General features: G+C 43.3%; 1 protein-coding gene and 1 long non-coding RNA gene across 6 annotated transcripts in view; one reads left to right on the top strand and one right to left on the bottom strand.

Annotated features, from left to right (window-relative positions):
• Positions 1–713: 713 nt before the first annotated feature.
• On the bottom strand, positions 714–4,952 carry LOC139052453 (uncharacterized). The gene is made up of 3 exons (XR_011509910.1): positions 4,817–4,952; positions 2,321–2,370; positions 714–1,381 (listed from the first exon to the last, which is right to left on the bottom strand). It is a non-coding gene; the product is annotated as an uncharacterized lncRNA (long non-coding RNA).
• Positions 4,355–24,053, top strand: part of LOC139052451 (negative elongation factor A-like) — a 54,277-nt gene continuing 34,578 nt past the window's right edge. For 3 of the 5 annotated variants that reach the window (XM_070529555.1, XM_070529556.1, XM_070529557.1), the window contains exons 1-6: positions 4,355–4,758; positions 7,034–7,205; positions 9,881–10,042; positions 11,597–11,689; positions 13,336–13,475; positions 21,365–21,431. In XM_070529555.1, the coding sequence (XP_070385656.1) occupies positions 4,450–4,758; positions 7,034–7,205; positions 9,881–10,042; positions 11,597–11,689; positions 13,336–13,475; positions 21,365–21,431 (943 nt within the window). In that variant the 5' untranslated portion in view covers positions 4,355–4,449. Of the gene's footprint in view, positions 4,759–4,912; positions 5,023–7,033; positions 7,206–9,880; positions 10,043–11,596; positions 11,690–13,335; positions 13,476–21,364; positions 21,432–24,053 lie in introns of those variants that run through there. The other 2 variants (XM_070529558.1, XM_070529559.1) reach the window with 2 other exon arrangements.

Here is a 24,053-nt window from a genome sequence, read left to right on the forward strand (position 1 = left end):
GTTTTCCTCCTCGCGCTCGCTTCGCTATCGCTGTATCTCTCTCTCTCTCTCTACTGCGCTTCGCATTCGCTCTTTCGTCCTTCGCTGTGCTCGTTCGCTCGGTTACGAGGGACGCCGAGGCACGCCGACGTTCCACGCAGGTCTTTCCCTCAACCCTAACCGAACCCGAGAGGAGTGGGAGGCGATGCTGCTCGGTTGCTCGGACCTTCAGGCCCAAAAGGCCTTGGTCCAGAGCGCTAAGCTGGCGGCTATGTGTGTCATCGCGAAATATGTGTGTCAGAATGAAGACAAATGGGGGGGGGGGGAGGAATCAAAGATATAAACTAAAAAGCGCAGTGTGTATCAAATACCAAGAAAAACTACTTTCTATCACCTGTGCTACATTCTCGCGCTAGCTCCCCCCAAGAACGACTGTGAGAATAGAACACAGAATGTTCCTTTACTCGACTTGGGGTGCACTTCTTGTTTATCTATTTGTTTTCATTATGCAGTACGTGTACCATATTTGTCGTTTGTCAATAAGATAAGTCCCAATTAATGTCAGCGATTGCCCATGTCTGCTTCTCTGTTTATGTCTTCGTCCCAGGTCGCGCTGAGCGAATATCAACTTTTTTGAATACGAATCGAATACGCGTAGTGCACAATCGATTAGGTAATCGAAGTGTCAAACGCAGACGCATATATTCACAGCAGAAATATTTATTTCGGCAAAATTTGGTGTCCCGCTTGGGCTAATTAGCGAGAAAAAAAAACAAGCAGCCAACTATCACGGACAATTGGGATAAATTTTAAACACTGTATCACTAATGGACATTAAAACAACAGCGCAAATAGCCTCTGAACCTCACTGGAGCTTGGCTGCAAACAAGCTTTCCGAGAATGAATGCATGCTATATGACTAACTTTTTAAAAACGACATATAAATGGATGTTAAAGAAAAAAAATATCACAATGAAGTTGAGCAAAAAGAAACGAAAAAGCTGCTTAAGGACTTGTATGCCGTGCAGATGCATGTAAAAAGGCCCCTTGCAAGGAAAACATTGTTGGTTGCATGCAAGAAGCACTAAATTGCAGACTACAAGCAAAAATAACATGTCACGTAGGCTCTGGCGCGAAACCAAAAACAAAGCTAGCATTGCCACTTTATTTGTGCATTGCTTTCATTTATTTATTATACTCTCAAGACCACAAGGTACTACAGAGGGGAGTGGGGTAAAAAAAAGAAAAGTTACGTAACACAGAAAACAAAGAAGGCAGCAAGTGACGTAGTCGTAGACATGTGAAGCCCGAAGCGATGGTGTCCATTATGGCCGTACGAAATCGTGCGTGGTCTTCAATAGCAATCAACGCGGCGGGAAGGTGGTTCCATTCTTGACACGTCCTAGGAAGAAACGATTCATGTCAAGCTCTAGTGCGACACTGCAAAACTCCAACTTTGTGATGATGATCAGTGCGAGGAGATATGTAGGTTGGGAATGAAATAAGATTATCGCGCGGGTATGAATTATGGAAGTATATATTATGAAACAGAGCCAGGCGAGAGCATTTGCGACGAGCAGAAAGTGGTGGAAGTTGGAGGTTGTTTTTCATAGAAGTTACGCTAGCCGTTCGGTTATAATTGCTTAAGATGAAACGCGAGGCATTATTTTGAACACGTTCGAGAGACTGGGTTAGTGTCTCAGCATATGAGTCCCAAATTGATGAAGCGTATTCCATTTTACTCCTAATTAGCGTCTTGTACAAAATTAACTTTAATGATGACGGAGTGGAAGAGAAGTTTCGACGGATATAACCTAACATGCGATTACTTTTATTGATAACGCTGTCGATGTGTAAAGACCAGGAGAGAGTAGAGGTTAAATGGACACCTAGGTATTTGTAAGATGTAACTGCTTCCATGGCAGTATAATTAAGGTAATAGGTCGGAAGAAGAAGTTCACGGCAGGTTACACGCATGGTTATGCACTTAGATGGGTTTAGTTTCATTAACCACAAGTCGCACCAGTTACAGACAGCGTTAATGTCGTTTTGCAGAATGTTAGCATCATCGGCGTCAGAAGTTTCACGAAGAATAACGCAATCGTCGGCAAAGAGATAAATGTTAGAAGAAATTTCATTGGGGAGGTCGCCAATATAAATTGAAAAAAGGAGAGGGCACCGATCCTTGAGGAACGCCAGATTCAACTGGGCTAAATGTAAAGAAGTGGTTATTAAATGCAACGAACTGTGATCGATGAAGAAGAAAGTGCTCTAGCCATGCAAACAGATTAGGGTCAAGGTTTAATTTACTAAGCTTAAAGATGAGTAGTTTGCGACATACCTTGTCGAAAGCCTTTTCAAAGTCGAAGAAAACACAGTCTGCGCATGAACCTTTATCAAGAATAAGATGAAGATCGTGAGTGAACGAAAGCAGTTGTGTTTCACAGGACAAACGTTTGCGGAAACCATGCTGTGCGCGTGTGAAGAATGAGTTATCGTCTAAGTGCTTAACTAAATGAGGAAACAAGCTATGTTCGAGTACTTTACAAGGAATGCTAGTGAGGGAAATGGGGCGGTAGTTGTGAGGTGAGCATTTTGGCGGACTTGCGAAGTGGAACCACCTTAATTTTCTCAATTATCCAGTCTGCAGGGAGCTGATGGGTGTCCAAAGATTGCTGGAATATTTTTGAAAGTAATAAAGATGAGTAAACTGAAGTTTTTCTCAAAAACTTTGCGGTAACCAGGTCTGGGCCAAGGCTTGATGACATCTTTGGATTTTTAATTACATTTTCTGTCCTAAGTGGCTCGATCCTAATAAAATCCATAGCCGGGTAATTGCAGCTATTTAGGGTGGGAAACGCAGGATCAGGACATAGAACGACATTACTGTAGAATGCGGAGTTTAGGATTCGGGGACATTCAGCGTCAGGTATTTTTGATCCACTATAATCAGCTAAGGTTATTTTATCATCTTTGGAAGGGTTTACGATGCGCCAAAACTTTTTCGGGTCTTCTGTAACTATTGTAGGCAAAGTGTGTTCTTGAAACATGCTTTTAGCGAATTTTTTAGCTGCTATGTAAGCTTCGTTGGCGTCCTTGTAAGCGTCCCACTTAGATGCCAAGCGACTTTTCTTTTGCGATGCAGTACAGGCGCTTTTTTGCGATTGCAAAGCCTCTTTAGGTGAGAATTAAACCAAGGCGCCTTAGAATTCGACGGAATAAACTTATCAGTTAGTTCATATACTTTGTTTCTGAATATGATCCAGTTATTGTCTACCGTGCGATCATCGAAGTTACTTAAAGAGGGGTCAAGGAAGTTAGATAATTCCAAGTTTATATCATTAAAGTTTGCGTTGTCGTAGTCATATATTAACTTTTTTTTTAACAGCCGGCTTTGACAGAGGAAAACTGTTGATTTCTAATACCTTGCGCTAACCTTGTTTACCAGACGTAGAACAGTAAGCGGACTTTAACAGTCAGTTGTGAAATATTTGATTAGTTTTTTTTTTATATTCGAATACAACCTTCCCCCCTCCCCTCCACCCAGACGGCGTCGTCCGACTGGGAGGAAGGGGAAGGGTGGAAAGCTAACTTATTGTTGCAATGAGGGAGGCAGGCAAGTTAAATCAGTCATTGTTCTGATCAAAATTTTAAAGTTTATTTACGCATAGCTCATTCCTTTGTAAAAAAAAAATCTCTTAGCTCTTTTTGTTTGGTGGTTATCTATTATTAACCTACACATAACCGCCAAATAGCTAACAGATACATTAAATCGTTGCTTCGACGTTAATTTTGCGTCGCAGCTTATTACTTATTTTCTAAAGCACTTCACCCACAAGGATACTGGTAATTGAGGCTGTCTAAGCACTCCAGCATCGGTAATTTATGCTTATTTATTACCGGCACCTGTTCTCTCACAGCTTGTTCTGGTGCTGTCAACCGAACGGTCGTTCCGGAGTCGTCGCTTGGGCACATAAGTCTTTAGCGCTATAAGTTAAATGCAGTGGAAGGAACTTGGCGTAATGTGTGCGTATTGCTCGTGAACAGTGCAGTGCGGCTGTGCGGCCGTTGCCCTCGCCTGTAGAGAAGCCATCACAGTACGCCAAAAGCATGGCCTCCGAGATACTGACACCAGTTCTGCCATGTTGTTATGAATGTGGACAGTGCTCAATAATGCTCAATAAAAATAGAGTGTTTCTATATCACTTCTTGACCTGGTTTAATGTATCATTACCGTCCTACGGCCGGCGAGCAAGTCACAGAGCAACGAAGGCCCGTTTCCACATTTAATTCTCCCTCCTTTCGCTACTAGATCGCATTCACTGTCACACCAAGGGAACTGCGAGAGCTGTCGCACCTGTTGGGTGAACACTGAACGCCGTCTGTGTGGACATTGGCAGCAGACAGTAAAACAACTCAGAAAGAAGTAGGACGCATAAACAAAACCGAAAGCACAATATTTCAAGCGACATGAAAGTAGAAGCGGCCAAAAGCGGAGATCACGCGGCGAAGCCCGGTTTGAGGCTACCAGTTTCTCAAAATGGCGTCCGAAAAATTGTTCGATTCAAGATGGCGTACGTGCGCGACAGCGACACGTCGCTGTGGCTACATAATAAGCTCGGAACGAGTAACGATCTGTGGTCTGGCTATTCCATCTGTTCCCAGCTAAACCAGGATGTGTTAAAAAACATCAGAGAGTGTTTCATTGACCTACAGTCTCAGGTTAAGCTAAAACTACTACTCTCCTTCCTGCACATACCGCGACGCAATGTCGAAGAGGTAAGACGAGAGTGTCATTAGTTATTTCGTCTTATTTTAGCGTCTGCAAGAGACTTACTTGCGTTCAGATTGTTCTCCGTGCTATCTGTGTTGACCTATGGCACGCATCGTGATTATAGGAAGCGCTACGCGGACAGCTGCGACCTGCTTAGGAGAGCGTTCGCTGTTTGGTAAACACACCAGCTGGAAGGTATCACAGGACTAGCGCGGCGGCTTGCGGTGCCGCTGAACGCTGCGATAGCCACTTACGTAGAGTCTGCTCGAGTACGTCATAGCTGTCTTTGCACATGTTTCCGTTTGACTTCATTGTTTGTTTGAACCCGTGCAGTCTCGATCTAAACACACGGCTGGTGTTTTCCCGCTGTGTTTTGCGTCCGTAGTTCTTGCCAAGCCCTCATTTCCATAGTAGGCGCGGAATAGGCGGTAGCGAACTTGGCGCGGATTATCGTGGCGCAGCGCCGAATGGTTCGCGCGCGCTAACTTCGTACGATGCGTTCACATTTTGCCTTCTGCACTTTGAAAAATTGATGTTCGTTTGCGCGCATGTCGCTGGCGTTGTAATGACCGGTAACGTGGAAAGCCACCCGTTAGGTTGTACGGTTGTTTATTTGTAAATAGCAGCTGATGGATGTACTCGTTACGCGCACGAACGATATTTCAATGCCCGGTAGTCTGCTCCACTTTAGCTGTGCAGTGCCTGGTAAACTACCGTTCACGGCATGTGTGTTAATAGGCGTTTAGTCGAGCGTCGCAGCTGTTCGGTTTTTAATTTTACATGTGCATACTACTATCAGTTCTATTTGTGTCTTCTGTTGTGCTGTGCGGCGCCGTTACAGGCACACTGTTTAGCAGTTGCATAACATGTTTCTCTGCTATTGGATTCACATGATTTTGCTGCCAGTCTTCACCATGCCAGATAAAAAAAAAAACGTCCATTGCAACACTTGCTTTCTATTCTTTTTTTTTCTTTGTTGCTTTAGTGTTATTTAAATCGGGGTTCTGGTGCATACTGGCGAAAGTATTCTACTGCCTTTGAGAGCTTGGAAACATGTTTGTACAAACATTTTAGAAAAGCAGCACACAAGGCACTGCATTGCAAGATCAGTCGACTTATGTATATTTTGTGTTGCCATTAGGATTGTTATTAGGATTATTATTTGGATTGCCATTAGGATTGATATTTCAAGATTCCAGTTCCGTCAGCCAACGACTCTGGCACATGTAAAGCATATGAGAGGCAATGTGCGACAGGGATGAAAAAGCAAGAACTCTTTTTAAGCTTACACTATGGCTTGCATTTCAATATATGACAAGGAATCCTGTGTTTTGTTGATAAATGTTATTCTAGTCATTTATTAATTTAAGAGGATAGGAATACTTGGAGCATTTATGTGCCGCAACAACGTAATTGCATTGTAAAAGTGAAGAGCCATAAAGTGCTAATTTTAAAGATAAGTCTCATGTTAAAAGAGTAACTTTTACTGGGTGGAATGCAGTCTACATTGCCTTAGTACTTCTATTATAGAAGTTCATCCATAGGAATGAAAAATAAATCTGACCGAACTTTTATAAACTCTTGACCATTTGTCGGTATTCATTTTTGTGTAAGGACCCCGAACTTTGATTGCTTAATTTAGCATTTGCAAGGAGAGGGCATGTTTGAAAGCCTCCTTTCGTAACTTTTTCATGTACTTGTAGCATTTCATGTCATTCAAGTCACCTGGAACCTAAATCATGTGTTTGCTGTCACTTGTCATACTTGTTGACATTTCTTCACTGCACTGTTAATGTAGGAGTTAAGAGACACTAAAGGGAAGTTAAATCTTGTTTGTTTGTAGACTAGGCTGTATACTGTGTCAAGGTATACTAGACATACTATGTCAAGGTAGTGTTATGTTGAATGTTTAAAAACAACAGAAGCCACCTCAACCTTAAAAGATCAGTTCTTATGGCTTAAATTCTCCTGCATGTTTTTAGATATGTTTGTAGTGAGTGTCTCTTTTTAATGTTGCTTGTTTTTGCATGCGACATGGCCTAATAAGGCACTAAATAGAGGCATCTTGGGCAATGTGAATGTCTGGATTAAGGAATGTGCGAGGGCAAGATGTATCTTGAGGTGTGTGCTGACGTATAGTGACATGACAGTTCATTTCATGTGCAGGCTGGTGTTTTATGCCACTGTAAATCCACCTTTCAGTATAAGCTCGTATTTTCTGTTGTCTCATCATCATCCCCTGTGTCTTCTTCTTCTCCTCTTGCCCCTGCGCAACACCAGTGGAAGGCCGAATTAGAGGACATTCTGGAGGTGGCGTCCGCTGACAGCGACCAGTGGGTCAGCATGCTCGCCGAGCTACTGAGGTCATTTCCCGGCAGTGGGACACTGAACTTCAACATCGAAGAGAACTCTGGTGTCTTTGTCGACCTCTGTAATGACCTCCGAAAGCTGGGTGCGTCCAACTTCTCTGAGCTTTTTCTGTAAAGGGCATAAGACACTAACGGGTCTTTAAACCATGTTTGGTGCTGTTTCTTGCAGAAGGAGGCCGTGATGTCTTATTTTAGATTGGAATCCATTGTTGGTGTGGGTTTCTCAGGCATGAAATTATGACTATGACAGTGGAGTTCACTTTACGCGTTATGTATAGTATTTATTATGTGCATTTTCACTTGGCTGGATGTAGCCTTGCAGTGCTCACAAATTCTGAGCTGCTTGTGTATCGGAGTAGGTGCGGAATACGCAGTAGCGAACTTGGCGCGAGTTGTCGTGGTGCAGCGCTGAATGGTTCGTGCACGCTAACTTCGTACGATGTGTTCACATTTTGCCTTCTGCACTTTGAAAAAGTGATGTTCGTTTGCGAGCATGTCGCTGGTGTTCTAATGACCGGTAACGTGGAAAGCCTCCCGCTAGGTTGTACAGTTGTTTATTTGTAGATAGCAGCTGATAGATGTGCTCATTATGCGCACAAACAATATTTCAGTGCCGTTAGTCTGTTCCACTTTAGCTGTGCAGTGCCTGGTAAACTACCGTTCACGGTATGTGTCTTAATAGGCGTTTGGTTGAGCGTCGCAGCTGTTCGGTATTCTCGCAGTGCTTTAATTTTACATGTGCATACTACTATCAGTTCTATTTGTGTCTTCTTTTGTGCTGTGCGGTGCTGTTACAGGCACACTGTTTAGCAGTTGCAAAACATGTTTCTCTGCTTCCAGTCTTACATGGGCATGCAGGTTCTCTACATAGACACAACATATAAAGAAAAAGACATGTGCTGCAAACCATTCCTGTTTAATGACATCAAAACAAGAAGCTCAAGCTTCCTCACTCACTGCCTACAGTACCCCCAGAGTCCACAAACCCGTAGGCTAAGCAGATGCATAAAAAAAGAAACTATTTTACAGTACAATTGTAAATATTTTACAATGGTAAAAGGAAGTCAAGTAGATGTTATGTTAACCCTTTCTATGCCATGCTGTCATCCCAAATTCAAACGAGAACTGTCTGAAAAAATATTTAAAAAAATGACCAACATGTTTTACTTTCCCAGAAAGAATAAGTTCACTTCTGCTTGTGCTGTCCCTTGGTTTGTTTGCTTTCATCTACCAAAAGCTTGACTAAGTACTGAGACAAAGCCAGGCTCGTCCACGGCATTGATAGAAAATGCAAGGTACTGCTGATGAGCTGAGCTTCGTCTCTGGCAGTATTTACCAGAAACCTGTGGGCGAATCCAGCTCCTCCAGGCTTGACAAGGGTTCAACATGCCAGCAGGTGTTTAATGTCACAGTGGGGTTGTGTATTGCATTTACTTCTTACATGGTAATGTTACCTTTACCAGTCTGGCTGAAGCATCCATGAGAAATGGGCTGAATTCAGGTGGTCTGTAATTATTGGCCCTCCGTCGAACCTCTGACTGTATTGTCAAAATTGTGGTTCAGCCTTTAATTTAATGCTACCACTTTTCTTTACTGGCATAAAGATAAAATGCCATAAAATGGCATAAGCATTTTATGTAGACAAGTTTGTACATGCTTGTTTAGGCAAACCATCTGTATTGCTGCAAAAATGCCGGTAACCTTGCGTACAATTTTGATTTCTTCAGTTTGACTGTAATGGGCAACTGAATCATGACATGCTGCTCTGTTTTTTTTTTATTTGAACAAGTGTCAGTGGGAATGAATTTACTCTTATTAGGCAGTGCCCATATTGTGTCCTCTCCTTGTCCTTTTTCTGAAATTTCGCACTGTTCTTTTTAAACAATCATACCAATATAACTTGTACAGCTTTTCGTTCTGGTACACTTTTGGGTTTTACAGCTTCCAGGTATTGTAAAATAGTTTCTTTTTTTTTATGCTTCTGCTTAGTCTACGAGTTTGTGGACTCTGGGGTACTGTAGGTAGGGAGGGAGGAAGTTCGAGCTTCTTGTTTTGATGTCCTTAAAAAGGAATGGTTTGCGGCGCACGTCTTTTTCTTTACATGTTGTGTCTATGTAGAGAACCTGCATGCCTATGTAAGACTGGAAACAGTGTTATTTCATTCTGAGGTTACGTAATTCAAGCAAGGCCTTCATTTTATTGATACTCTAGCTTCTCTGAGAAGAGTGTGTCCTGTAATTGTGGATCAGAGGCCATTCGTGATGTAGAGACAGTCAATACTGTCAATGAGGATGTATTTTGTACAGGGATGACTGTCAGGAAGACATAGTGGACGAGGTACTGAAAGTATTGAGACTATTTTGAACATGTGGTTTAGAATAATCTTAGCCAGGCTGTCTGTGAGCACACTGTGCTGTTGGTAAATTTTAGTAGCATGTGTTACTTTGCATGATGCAGTCGCTCTGTAGTGGCTGAAAAAATTGTCAGAAGCCAACCATGTGTAGAAGCATGGCAGTACCTTTCTTTAATGTCATTTGCAGTTCCGAATGATGCTTCATAACAATACACATGAATGCAGAGCATCACCAGTTATGTTAATCGGACTTCATTAGTACATTTGTGACTGTATTAAAGCAGTGCAGCAATTTTACATGAGATCACTTGCTTTAGGACATGTAGTTGATTACAATTTGCCTTGCAGAAAGTGTCACTTTCATACACACTGTAAAATACCAAACTTTTTATGTGCTCTTTCCAGTGAAAAAGCATGCCGACAAGAACATCCTTCCTCTGGAGTGCCTCTACCTCAACAAACATGCCCTGACTGCGTTGGTTGGCCAACTTCCGCAGCCCGTGAAGCACTTTGCCCTAAAGCGCAAGCCCAAGTCAGCTGCCCTCCGGGCCGAGCTGCTCCAGAAGTGTGAGCCTCTCCCTTGTTTTTATCCTGTGTAAGGTTTTCTAAACGTGGTATGGGTGCTACTTATGCGTAACTGCTATACATGAAAGGAAAAATTCAAAATTGTCAACTGCTTTACTGTAGCACGAAGCCGCAACTTTCCCTTTCATGTACGTTCCTCCATCTTGCAGCCTTCTGCAGAGTTGATTTGCCATTGACTGCCAGATATGTGGCTAATGGGAAGTACATACTGAAAATTTCTGAGCTAGCGTACAGTAAATGCTTTCTTCAATGATGAAAAGTCTTGTAGCAGACATTTCAGCAAAACTAGATGTGCCTGAGGGCACCCTTATTGGTAATGGAGGCAATTCATTCTCACTTTCCTTAGTGCTCGGCAACTGAATCAGCATCATTATGATGAAGTCATAATGTGATTTTAGTATTTCCATTCTAGTCCCGCAGCTAAAGGAATTTCATTGCACTGTCTTTGAGTGAAACAGTGCAGCAGATGGGACGCAGCGAGTAGCAAGCGGACATGCAGAGTGATACTCGCCATTCCCCGTCTATTCCACTTTGTTCCAACATGTTGCCTTACTAACTACCTTGAATTCAGACCTTAGTTCAGCACAGTGCTGACTGTGCTGAATCTGCTGCAGCCCTTCTGGAAGGGGATGCTGTAGGTAGATTGCCTAACACATGGCCTCCAAGATCTTTGTAGCCGCACCAAGTCTTGGAGTGGTTTGGCTATGCCCAACACAGTCGACTTCCGTCACTTCATTCTTGACGGAACTGACAGAATTGATCTGATTATCTGGTCGGTTGAATTAAAAGAAGAGGTTGAAAAAAATGGCCAAGTGCAGCTACTCCTTTATTTGGCAGTATTTTACGAAATCCAACATGCCTATAAATCTTGTGATGGTAGTACGTACACAGGAAAGGTCGACTGTGTTAAGAGTTCTGTAGAAACAAACGGGCTGTTAGAATGAACAGCACCTTTTTTTTTTTGCATTTCATGCTTTCGGTATGTTAACTGGTTATGCACCTGTGTTAACGTCAGTGGGAAGTCTCTTCATACATTTTTTGTTCTTACTATCTACACAAGAGTTCTGCCTTGAGTAGAAGTCATAGGCAAAATTGGTTTCTTGCCATCTTGTTCCTGCAAGGTGTTGTTTTGCATTGTAGCTGCCTGCTCCTGTTATTAGCTCAGTATAATGAGATAAACTTAAAATGTGTCTCGCTGATTCCAATTTATAATAAATATATTTTCGTAATGAGTAACGGGTATAACGAAGGTATTTTTGAACCAAATGCAACTTTTTTATGGTGAAATTTGAATGTATATATACTTGAATCACAAAGCAGTTGTAGCTTTTGTCACAAAGTCGACAAAATGTTCGTGTATCTTTTATTTTACATATAGAAACATGGGAACCTAATGTTCTTGTCATATCATATGTCATCTTAGACTTGCAGTGGGAAGTGTGCTAATGGTAGCACTTCGCTGATTCTCGGGGCCATAACAACTGGTTCGGTATTGCAATTATTGGTTTTTCTGACGTGTTATGTTCTTCATTTCAGCGCAAGATGCCTTGTCCAATGCCAAGCGGAACACATCATCTTCATCTGTGCCAATTAGGTGTCGAGGTCTTACAAAGAACCTCAATGATTCAAGTAAGACTCCAGATATTACAGCAGATACAGAGCTGTGTACGTCACCTTACTAGCTTTTCGAAACTTGGTAACAGGGAAAAATCTTGGCCCAGCTAAGATTTATACCTCGGTCTGTTGCACGGAGCATGAGCATTCTGACAAGTAGATAATCCCAAAGCTTGTCGAGCTCTGCACTAATAGATGTAGATAGGTCTCATGTTGTGTCAGAAATGTGCACAAAATGCTGATCTCCTTACTCCATACTGCATCTCCGTATGCCCACAGGGTGTTGTGCCCAGCCTTGCTTTCGTTATCATCAGCACTGGTCGTCTCGTATTGCTCCAGATCTTTCTGCTAGTTTACTGTGATCGGCAGGATGTCGGCTCTGTGGTAAATTATGCCCACCATGAAGTCTTCGATGCGGAAAAGCCCTGGGGCCCGAAAAAGCATCCCAAAAGAAAAGCAATTGATATCGAGCAGCATCTAGTTGAAGGAAAAAGCCTAACTTGCGCAGCAGTGGCATTTGATTCGGCACCATTCCCCAGAGAATAAAATGGCTTGTTTCGAAATCGTTAAATCAGTTTTTCTCCTGTAGCACTTTTTGGCCAATTCACACTTTTAGGAAAACTATTGTTTTGAAACTGCAATAAAGAAAACTGTTTACAATTTTTTTTTAGGCTGTAGATTTGTGTGGAACAAGGTCATGGAACTCTTGAATTTCTAAATTGCTTCTGTCAAGAAACAAGTATACATTTTTTGGATCAGAGTAACAACAAAAAACAAACTTTGTTTTCAAGTGACACAGTTTCTACGAAAAAAGGCATAAACGTGTGAGCAGCTGTTGCTGTCTTGTAATATAGGGCATCCAGAAAATGTTTATTTAGAAAAATTTGATCTATCTTTATCATTTTTGAAATGATAGTTTTCCTAAGGTGACACATTTATTTGCTAATTGGAACCAACGTTAAAACAGAAGCTTCAAAGAAATGTTGTGTTTGGCATTATGATGGCCTTAGGAGCAGTACCACTTGATAGAAAGGGTTCCATTTTATGGCTACAAAGAGGGGAAACTTAAATCCATTGTCTGCCTTCTCTATGCTGTAAGCAGGACGTTTGTGCATGACTGGTAAAAGCAAACGGTCACCGTAGTGCCAATGAAAGTCATTGTAGAGGCTACTCTGCTTAGGTCTGGTGTGCATTGCTGCATTGAAATTGAGGATAGATCAAAATTGCACAAACGCTGTGATTGCTGTAGAATATCAGTGCTGTTATCAAGGTTCATATGGTTTTCGGGATTAAATTAATTCATAAAGTTGCCTGGCTCTGTATTGAAGAGGGACGTTTATTGTGACCAGAACAACCCTTCCTTGAATGAAGAAGAGGGAACGGTTTTGGCTGGTAACATGGCCAGCACCGCTGTTGATAATAATAGTCACCAATGATAATCATCATCGCTAAGAATGGAGTAGAACTACTTCCCAAGTGCGAGAGCGTATCTGAATGTAGCCGGAGTGCCCTTTTTGACCATCCGTACAATGTCAGCCTTTTGGGAGCGCTTTAAAACTACCATCTTAAGATGCCATTTAATGTTGCTATTAGTGTCTCTTAAAGGGGCAGCATATAGCATTCTTCCGTGTAAGGACTCCAAAGTGCCGGTGTTTTTGCAGGTCCCTTGAGGGGTATTCCCAGCCGTGTGCCAACAGGTGGCTTCAAGACACCCACCAGCGGCAACCGTCTGAGTTCGGGTACTCCACTTAGTCGGTCCCTCACCAAGCCTCTGGGGAACAAGAAAGATGGCGGCATCAAGGTGGGTAGCTGCTGTAGTTTAACTCACTGGCTACATAGTATATATATGCACAAGTTTGTCAACTGCATAATGTTAACTACATTGCCCTTTACTTTGTCTTTTGATTGAAATTTCTCTATACCAGAATACTGTTTATTGTTTGTTTAACGGCTGCATCCATAAATTGCAGCCTAAATATTTACGGAGAAATGTGGGGTGGGTGAATATACGAACTTTCGAATACGAATAGAATACTACACGCTAACTATTCATATTCGTATTTGACAAGGAACTATTCCGTATTTTTGAATATTTGAAAGTTCAGTAATCCCTCGTTGTAACGAAATCGCTTTACTCGAAATTATTTCCGGGCCCAAACCAAACGCATGCATTTTAAGCCATATAACTTGGAAGCGCGCGAAGAGCTCGATCCGTTTAGAGCGAAGTGGCGAGCGGTGGCAATCCTTTTGCGCATGCAATGCCAAATTAATACCGCCGATGGATTAGTCTAACGCAGGCACAGAACAGGCCACAAAAGTACCAAACCCACAACCAATGACCGCCTAGTAACGAGTACCAAGCTAGTATTGAGTGCACCCACTGTTTACTGCGGAGCGAATGGAAGCTGTCAAATTATATGGTGCAGCATGCCCGAACCATCAATCTTAGTTGCAATTGCATCACTGGTGTCCGCCGTGATAGAATCCACACAAAAATAGTTTTCCTGATACTTTGCAATGCTAGAAAACTGTGGACTCTTGGATGCCAAAAAGGGGCCAAAAGAGAGCGGGCAGACTTGTGCCGTAGCATTCCATGGGGTGTGCTTGATGAGCAAAGTATTACATCTCTAAAGAACACTTCTGGTGCTGAAACGTGCCGAAAAGCACAAAAGAAGTGTCTCTCTGTTATAAGTGCCATGTTCAACGCACAGTGCTACGTTAACAAATCGGGAAGACGACATTGGGGAAGCCGGTCTAGAAATTTGCTCGCCACTCGCCATAATCAGCCTGCACCCTAATAAAACACTGCCCCTAGCTTCATTACACTTTTAATGGTGCAAATAGACCGATAATTTGCCAAAGCACGAAAAATCCAAGCGTCGCCAGTGGTGAGTAAGGCGTCAGCATGGCAGGTCAATGCTAGCTGGCATTTCCCTGGCAATTTTTTTGAGCCGGTCATGCTTGATTCACGCCATCTGACTTTAGATATGCTGTCTGAATGCATGGTAGGGTCATTGAATTTTGTTCCTACACATTTGTCAATGGCGCAGACACAATAGTGCACAAACACCGACACTCGAACCGTAGAATTAACACAGTGTTGTCGACAACGGTGTGCCGAAAAACTCTCATTTCGCAAGCTTCACGGCTACACACCTCGGGAAAAAATTGTCCAGCGATCATGCAGAGCCCCTACTGCAAAACCATTCAGTTTTCATGATTGTGCTGCGTACCCACAATGAGTGGCTAACCGTTTTTTGAGCACAACAAACACAACCTCAGACTCGAGCCGCGGCATTTGCGGCGCTTTCCAGCACTATCCTCTCGTAGTCTTCCGTGACCTCCACACACCCCCCTATAAAACCGGCCACGGCCTTACGCTCCTCATTCGCTGTCCAGTCTGCAAGCAGTTTGGATACCCGTCACTCCTCTCACTAGCCTTCATGTTAACTCCTCGCCTCCTCACTGCCAGTTTTGACATCACTGCTTCTTCAAAGCTGCCCTTTTCTGGCCTGCCCTCCCGAGCACAGTCTTTCACCAATGGGTGCCCTTCTGCAGTTCCTGCTTCTTGGTCTCCACAACTCCGCTCGCCTTTCTTCCACTACATGGGAAGCCGATGCCAAGCCTGCCATTGCAACCGTCGCCATCATCAGTTTGCACTGACGAAGAAAGCGAGATGCTCTGACGACATTTTGACGCTTCTGCCCTCTGTGTCGCACACTCCGTTCAGTCACTTTGGCATCGATGGCTCCATGCTGCTGGCCATGCAAATGTGTTTTATTCGGAGTGCTCCATCATGCATGTCTTGCGTGTTTTTGTGGTCTGCAAGGATAAATGGCTCCGTCTGTCTCCGGGCATAAGTGTCCAACTTTAGAGCAGGAAAGGTCTATTCGATTCAGCCAAGCTCTTCTGCACCTATTCACGGTGCACTGCACCTAGACCCTCGATTCCCCGAGGTGCAGCAGTGCACTCTGCACCCCCGTGCTCAATAGAACAGGGTGCAATGCAAGGTGCCGCTGCGGTGCACCCTTGAACCTTGCAGCGAGTGGGTGCAGCCCGGCACCCCCTGCACCTTTTCGTTTGTGGTGCCGTGCACCTTTTTCTGAATCGAACAAACCTTCAAGTTCTACTGATAAAAGAAGTGGAAAAAGGCGGCCGGCGGAAAACTGACATCGCGAAGGAATTCGGCATACCGCCATCTACTTTATCAACTGTATTGAAAATATTCAAAAACATGGAAGCTAGCTGGGCTGGATGGCTTTGAAGAGAGCTTCTCAGCAAAGAGAAAGAGGAATCGTGATTTGAAATACCCTGAAGTGGAAGGTGCACTTCTACCGCTGCTGAAGAACGCCAAGAGTGCGAATCTCACCGTACATGGACCTGCGCTTACTGCAAACGCCAAAGCTCTCGCCCTCCAAATGGGCGATAAAGATTTCAAGTGCAGCAATGGCTGGCTTGAGTGGTTCAAGAAATGACATGGTGTGACCTCGAAGTCGACCGTTGGCGAAAGTGCAGCCAGGAACCATGACATTGTAAACGTATGGCGACAACATTGGCTCCAAGCTCTACTTGAAAAGTATGAAGACAAGGACATCTACAACCTGGATGAGGCTGCATTTTTCTACAAGATGCGACCGAATCGCACGTTTACTACCGCTGGCAGATCCTCATTCAGAGGAAGACAGAGCAAAGACCGTGTCACGGTGCTGTTTGGTGCCAATACAGCAGGCGAGGACAAGCTTTCCTTGTTGGTACTGTGGAAGGCGGAGAAGCTGAAGTGCTTCTGAAATGTAACTCAGGGTGTCTACCAACTGGGAAAACCGGGAATTCTCAGGGAATTTGTGCTTCTATCAGGGAAAATTAGCTGTAACCTTATTGAAAGGGAACGAAAGTCATGTTAATGCTGGCTCCAGTAACAGAGAAATCGCAAAGAATGGTTGTTGACGCCGTGTCATCGGCACAATGTATTGCCAGAGTAGTTACCGACCGATTTTTCGGACATGCCCGATAATTAGCACGGCTTTGCGGCACCTGCACATACTCCATATAGTCGATGTAGGTATATTGCCCTGACTGCAGGTCTGAAATGGCATTAGTCGAAGACTCCACCGCCGCCATTTTGATTATCTCGAAGCCTCGAACCGGCACTCTCGCACACAGATCCGCTGGCAGCCGTAGCCACCACCGCGGCAACGTTAGGCCTAGCTGCTTCTACGTTTGCGATTAAGCTTGCCTGCTAGATCTTATGTGAACAAGAAAAGGCGCGAGGCACGCAATCAAGAACAGTGTATAGCCGCCTGCCTCGCGTGAGAACAATGACGTGCGCAGTTTCTTATTCCGGTACCAGGAAATCTCCACCCGGGTCATCTCACGCCGCATTCACAGCTGTTGCCACCAAACTTATTGTGATAAGCGTCTTCACCTATCTGTTTTATAGCACATGGTTCATAGTGCCATCGTTAGCATACCGCATGCTTTTAGTAGGCATTATTTCCAAACGTGCCACTGTTGTCTGCTGCAGCCAGTGCAATGTGGGCATCACGTTTCACTTCGGCGGCATCTGGCGTCGTCCACCAGCTCGATTTCGTTTCGGTTTCTTGTTGCCCTCTTAAAACAACACGCAATAGGAAAACAACAGAGCACATCTTAGGCCGCCGGAGTGCTACCAGCTCGACGCACGTCAGTGTATCGTGCCGCAACGATCCGAGCGACGTTTTACATTATGTAGATGTCAAAAATAGTTGAGTTTGTCAAATTTTTTCGGTTACCGGATTTACTTGCATAATGATCGCACTTGCGTAATAATCGCACCCCTGAATTTTGTCGTCAAAATTCGATATTTTTCTTTCCCATGTAATGATCTCACCCCGAACTTGCCGCAGCGATATGTTGTGTGCCAAGTCTAGCTGATGATGATTGTGCTTACGATCTGTCGAATGCTATGCGAACGACTCTTCAAGACTTGCCAAGCGATCTGCATGCGCCAAACAGGCTCTTAAGCAGATGCCCCATTCCATTCCTTTCATCACTTTCTGCACTTCCAATAAAATAAAAAAAATATCTACAACAAAACTTGCCTTGGTTTTATTATTTGTAGGTATTATAATTGTTGTGGTCAACAACAACAAAAAAAGGCACCTTTCTATTTTTTTTTTTTTGCACTTGTGGGCACGCTACAAATCGTAAAAGGCAATGACAGTAGCCACATTTACATTGATATGTTAGAAGTGTACCCTATTCATACGCCAGCATTTGTAACACAGCTAACATATTCGCCCATACTTAGCGGAAATGTGCCGCATTAAGATTGTAGTGAAGATTAATGTTGCTGTTTTCGCAGCATGCCCACCATGTGTTTCTGTCACTGGCAGCTGAGCACACCCATCTCTGTTTCTGTCCCTTCAAAGTGGACATGGCTATGCTATTCCCGCAAACTTGCCGATATTAAGAATATTATTCATTACTGATACGGTAGAAACTTTCAATGCACGTAATGTGCTCATGAGAAAAAAAAACAATTGCGTTTGGTGCTTTCAGGCTTGCTCCGTGGACAACAATCTTTGTTTTGAGGTCCCAAACTGTTACTGCGTCGGCCGCCTTGTTTGTTGACCTATTGTCATCCCACAGCAAACACAAGATGAATTTTTTTTTGACGCAGAAAATTTATTTTGCGTAATGATCACACTCCTAAATTTGCATCATTTCTTTTTTAAAGTGCGATCATTATGCAAGTAGTCGCGGGATCGAATCCCGGCCACGGCGGCCGCATTTCGATGGGGGCGAAATGCGAAAACACCCGTGTGCTTAGATTTAGGTGCACGTTAAAGAACCCCAGGTGGTCAAAATTTCCGGAGTCCTCCACTACAGCGTGCCTCATAATCAGAAAGTGGTTTCGGCGCGTAAAACCCTAAATATTATTATTATGCAAGTAGATACGCTAGTTCGAATCGTACGTTTTCCCGGTTAGCGTATGTATGAGGTTCTACTGTAGTTTATGCAAATCTCGGCTGGAGCCTACTACTTGACATCCTGCAAGTTTAGTTTGTAGTCTCTTACAGTCGAACCTCGTTGATACGAGGCCATTACGTAGGATTTCCCGGTGCCAATTTTCACTATTGAGGACAAAAAAGAAATGACCCAGTACAGTTACGTATTTTTACCAGTTCATACACACTTGGAAGATACAATCTTTCGGCACCAACATTCAGAATATATCTCTAAACTGTTATCCTATATGTCTTCCAGCCGCCAGATCCCATGCAAACAAGAAAGGGCACGAGGCACGCACATTCAAAAATAGTAGCTGTCTGCCGCAGTAACTTGCCCGCAATGTAATACTATACTCACCCACCCGTCTCACGTGAAAACGTCGGTGTGCACTAAGTTTCCTATTCCGGTATCAGCAAATCACCTACAGGGTCGTCGCACGCTGCATTAACAGCTATCTCCGCCAACCCTGTCTGTTTCACAACGCGTGGGGCTTAGTGCCGTTGGAAGCGTACTGCATGCTATTAAGGCGTAAGCCTTTAGTAGCTCATAAGTGTCCGGGCGCTGTTCGTGGTGGACACAGGAAAGCGGTGATCACTGACGAGGGGAGCGAGGAGAGGAGGCGCCATGCCAGTAGTGATGTGTGTGTGGGCGCGTGGGAGAACGCAGACATGCACGTGGGGGTGCACGCACATCGGCGACAGACCTTGCAGCCATATGGCGGTGATTGCATCCCATGCTCACGGCCACGGCAGCGTCTGTTCGCAGAACAGTTCAGACAACAGCAACAGAGACAGTCATAGATAGGCTTTCACCTATCGCAGTTTAGCTCAGCAAAGTGCCCATAGATATTTTATTAAGAGGGGATGTGGGTTCTAAAATGCCTTTCTTTATTTTTGGTTCAATCTGAACTAAACTTCAACGTTTCAATCAGGTTTTCTTGCTGATTTCAAATCTATAATTAGTTTTTCGATAGCTACTTTGGTTCAGAAATCATTGAAGTCTGAAAATAAACTTAATGGGTACTTCTTACGAGGCTTTTTGGCAATTTTGCATTGGTAAACACAAAAAGTAAGTGCATGATGCTTATACCAAAGACTTGGGTGATGCTATTTTTATTTGTTTGAAGGCATTCTAAAGGTAAGAAAGCAGACCAACATTTACTGTAAATATTTTTTTCTTATTTTCACTCACTATTTTTATTGTAATTTGCAAAACGATGCTAGAGTAACAGAAATAGCATCACCCTCTAGATCATTTCAATATGAATACACTAATACCAAATTTGTTATTGTCTCTGAACAACATAATTAAGAAAAGCCCTGTAAGGCTGAGTGCGGTGTGTAAAAACATTGAACTGAGAAGAACGCATTTGAAGTTTAGACAGCTGTAACTTTTTCTAGAATACAGCGAGGGCAAGATTAATGACATCATTTTGTAGCTCTATTCTTCACTAGAATGGCCATACTAAATATATGACTGTACCCTCCCAGAAAACAGCAAAAAGCTTGTTATAAATCCACGTACTGCCCGTAAACCAGTATGAGTAACTACATTTACCACTTCATGTGCCAGTTCCAGTGGCTTGCAAGCTTAATAAATAAAAAAATTGGATAGTAAAGTAGCCTTTCCATAGCCAAATAAACCACAATGTTAAAGTAAAAAAGAACGCATGGAATATTTATTGAAGGGCGTGAAATAATTATTGCCATACCACAACACTTCGTTCTACAGCATGCCAGTGCTCTATGCAAGGTCCTTTGCTGGCTGGTGCTGTTTTGAAAATCTGGCCTCAGTAGCACTACAGTCTAGATGCTCCCTTTGTGACTTCTAAAGCTTTTGTGATGAGCAGCTTGAATTTCCACTCCATTGCGCACTGTGTCGCCCACTGAATAGCATGCAGTATTAATGCAGTCTAGAATGTCGCTGGACGTGCCAGCTGATGATGTGATGACATCAATCTACAGCTAGGCCCAGTAGGATTAACGGTGTCGATAGAATGCCGCTTCAGACGCAACAGGTGGTTCCAGCCATTCTGTTCGTGCCAGCTGTTTGGGCAGCATGTCGTCATCCGCAGTCTTCAGCCTCTCATTCCATTGACGCTCTCGTTTTTCCCCCCCTTGTGTTCTTGGTCCGTACTGTGCACAATTGTGCAGTGAGCTTTTGTGGTTCCTACGCAATTTGAGACTTAAGAACTTGCTATCGACTAAGGCACCTCATTCAGAGTTTGCTTGAAAACCTTGGTACTTTCTATCATTACGCAGCCTTATGTGCCACACAACATTTTAGGACAAGTTCACCTTATAACAGCACTTCAATTGAAGCTACTCTGTTAGTTAGTCAGGTGTAGTGTGTCCATAAACAACTGTGTGTAATTTATCCATTTGACTGCTTGCAGCCGTGGTAATTTCCAATCAATGCCTTGGCCTTTGCAGTAGCAATGAAATTTCATTATGTAGAAATTGTGAATAAATGCATTTGCATAAATATCACCCCCTGAAATTTGAGGTGAGATTTGGCCACCACCTATCGCAATCTACATTTTGTACTCGATACTAACGTGCTTGTAATACCTTAGTGAATTTTTTCCTGAATATAGGTGCGTGTTAAAATCGAGTAAATGCCATACTTTAGTCACTTGTATGAGCAGTTTATTGTGGTGGGTGCAGCTTGTTGACCGTGCACGGTCATTTCTGCATGCAGTTGCTGGACATCAATGAGCAGCCACTTGGTTACGGAAGGGATGCCAAGCGGAGGAAAAAACCTACGGGTAAGTTTGTGCCTGCCCATTGATCTGCAACATCAGTGCAAAGCTCGCAGTAGACTATGACAATCCTTAAAAATGTCACCGGTGCTTGAGAACACCCGCCACGGTGACTTGGGCGATGTGGTGTTCTGCTGTTGAGCTTGTAGTAGCTGGTTAGATTCCCAGCTGTGGCAGCCACATTCAGATGAGGGCAAAATGCAATGACTGTGTGCTGCGTTTTGGCTGCAGATTAAAGGAACTCAGGTAGTCGAGATTAATCGAAAGCCACTGCAGCATCTCACATAACCACTTTGCAATTTTGGGACGTTAAACCAAATTGAATGAATTATTAAGCAGTTGGGAGCACCAACTCTTATTTGAATATTCCTAGATTGAAGCAAGCTTAGGACGGCTGTTATTTAATAATAAATTAAACTAAACATATTCTTTCAAGGAATTTGGCTTCTTGTGAAGTTGAACAACAGAACCTTGGGTACAGAAAGATGTCATCTAAGTGGTTTTCCTAACTGGGCTCGAACCTGAGGTTCCTGCAAATGGCGTCTTACGTTTTCACTAGTGGTCAGAACAACTTGGACCCCATCCTTTCTTTTCCCTAATATCTGTGCAGTTTGACCTTTGTATTGAACATCCTATCTGCCAATTTTTTTTCTGGCTGCTTCAAGACATTTTGTTGAGTGCATGGTTTTGAAAAGCCTATACTAGAGCCACTCGATAGAAGTTGTTTGTAAAGCAAAACTATGTAGATAGCATTTTGTAATTGTACAAGCAGTGTTTGCCTCTTTGCTTTGTCGCAAATCGGGACGCTGTCAATGTTACTATGCTCTGCTACTGTCACCGTCGTGCCTGTGAAATTTCAAATATCATCTAGAGTAGCACATGCTGATCATGAAAGCACAGTCACGGTGCATAGAAAAAGGAAATGAAGTACAACCATACACTTTGGATGTTGCATTGCCTAATTTACCTGCAGGCTGCATTTCATTTGATCACTGTGCAAGCAGTAAATTCTGCAGAACTTCTTTACGGTAACAGAGAGTACAACAAAACATTGTGTATACAGTAGTGCATAAGTGGGACTTCACTTAGACCATTAACTGTGGATTTAATTTTTCATTGTTGACTGCATCTTGATGACCTGTTGCACTTGTTTCGAGGGCAAACTTTTGTCAGCTTTTATCAGCGAGGTGACTTGCAGCACTTTGCTTTATAAGTGATCAGCATTTGTGTTGTCTTATAATTGAAGCGAAGAATCCTCTCTCTTCATAGCATCTCTTAGCTCTTAGGCTGTTAACTTGGGGTATGCGAATACCAAGTAGTAGATTCCGAATCAAATATAGAATCAAATGAAGAAGAAAATGACCATTGTCAAATCGAATATTGAAGATAAGAAAATTTTTCACAAAATTTAATGCTTACACATTTTCAGCAAGAAAATACAATGCTGCACATGCTCAGGTGTCTCCTAGCATTGCATAACAAGAACATAACAGGCCAGCAGTAAATTTGGTACATAGAAATCAAGATTTACCATACGATCTACTCTTATTAAAGGGAATGTCAAATTAGTGTACTGGCACTGATTACAGCTCAGTTCTAGTATATGAAGGTCTGGAAAATATTTTTTTCATCAATAGAATTTCTGTTCAATCCAATCAAGTGCTTTTTTTTCCTCTAAAGCTGCTGAATTAGTGATTTCCTGTTCTACTGAACCTGTGGGGTTCTCAGTTTAATAGTGGACCAGAGTATTTGCACTAATCTTTTATTTATTGCATACAAAGATGTGCTTTCCAATTTTTCACCGAAATAAATGTGGGCTATTCCAGCTTCACGTCAGGTGGGTTATTGTAAGGCCTATCTGCGCAACAGTTGAAAGGACCGCTCATTACGTGACCCGATCACCACTTCACTCTTGCATGCACCGTCCACACTGTTTCATTGTCAGGTTTAGCGTGATTTGCCACCTGTCAAAGATTCTGAAACCTGGAGGGTCATGGCAAGCTTGCGCGATGCTCCCTCCGATCCCCCCCTCCCCCCCTCATTCATTGGCTGTTTAGCACAAACGCATGCAACCAGCCATGGCACTTTCGTACCCGCAATTTAAATCCAAAGCTAGTCTTGTGAAGGGGTTGCTCGAAACTACAAAAATAGGCCGATGTGTGTCTACGAATGGCATTGGGAATGAGAGGCCACCATACGGTGGGTCACAAAAGTGGTGGTTATAAACAACTTCATTGCCATCCCGTGTGCTTTTGTTTGTGAGGCGCTTTGTTGGCTTTCTGAGTATCGCAGCTGCTGCGAATAGATTGTGTCAGTTCTGGCACCAAATCATAACTTTAGTGGCCGTCGCCCAATGAAGCAGCGCCGGTTAGGCCTAATGGCCTAGCAGTGTGGCCGTGACGAAAGTTCACCGCAGGCCAATGTGGTAATGGGTCGCAAGCCATTGTGGAATGCTTGCTGCTAATATGTTTGTACTGGTGGTTGACTCATAACTGATCGGTCCCGAAATCATGTTGAATTGGTGTAAAGTTTGTTGCCATGTAACCAACACAGCCTGCATGCCTATCTTCGCACATGCTTTTGCACTTGACGGAATACTTGGGTGGCATCAAGCTTCGAGAGGCTCTG

Source organism: Dermacentor albipictus, unplaced genomic scaffold (assembly GCF_038994185.2).
Source record: "Dermacentor albipictus isolate Rhodes 1998 colony unplaced genomic scaffold, USDA_Dalb.pri_finalv2 scaffold_23, whole genome shotgun sequence".
Lineage (NCBI taxonomy): Eukaryota > Metazoa > Arthropoda > Arachnida > Ixodida > Ixodidae > Dermacentor > Dermacentor albipictus.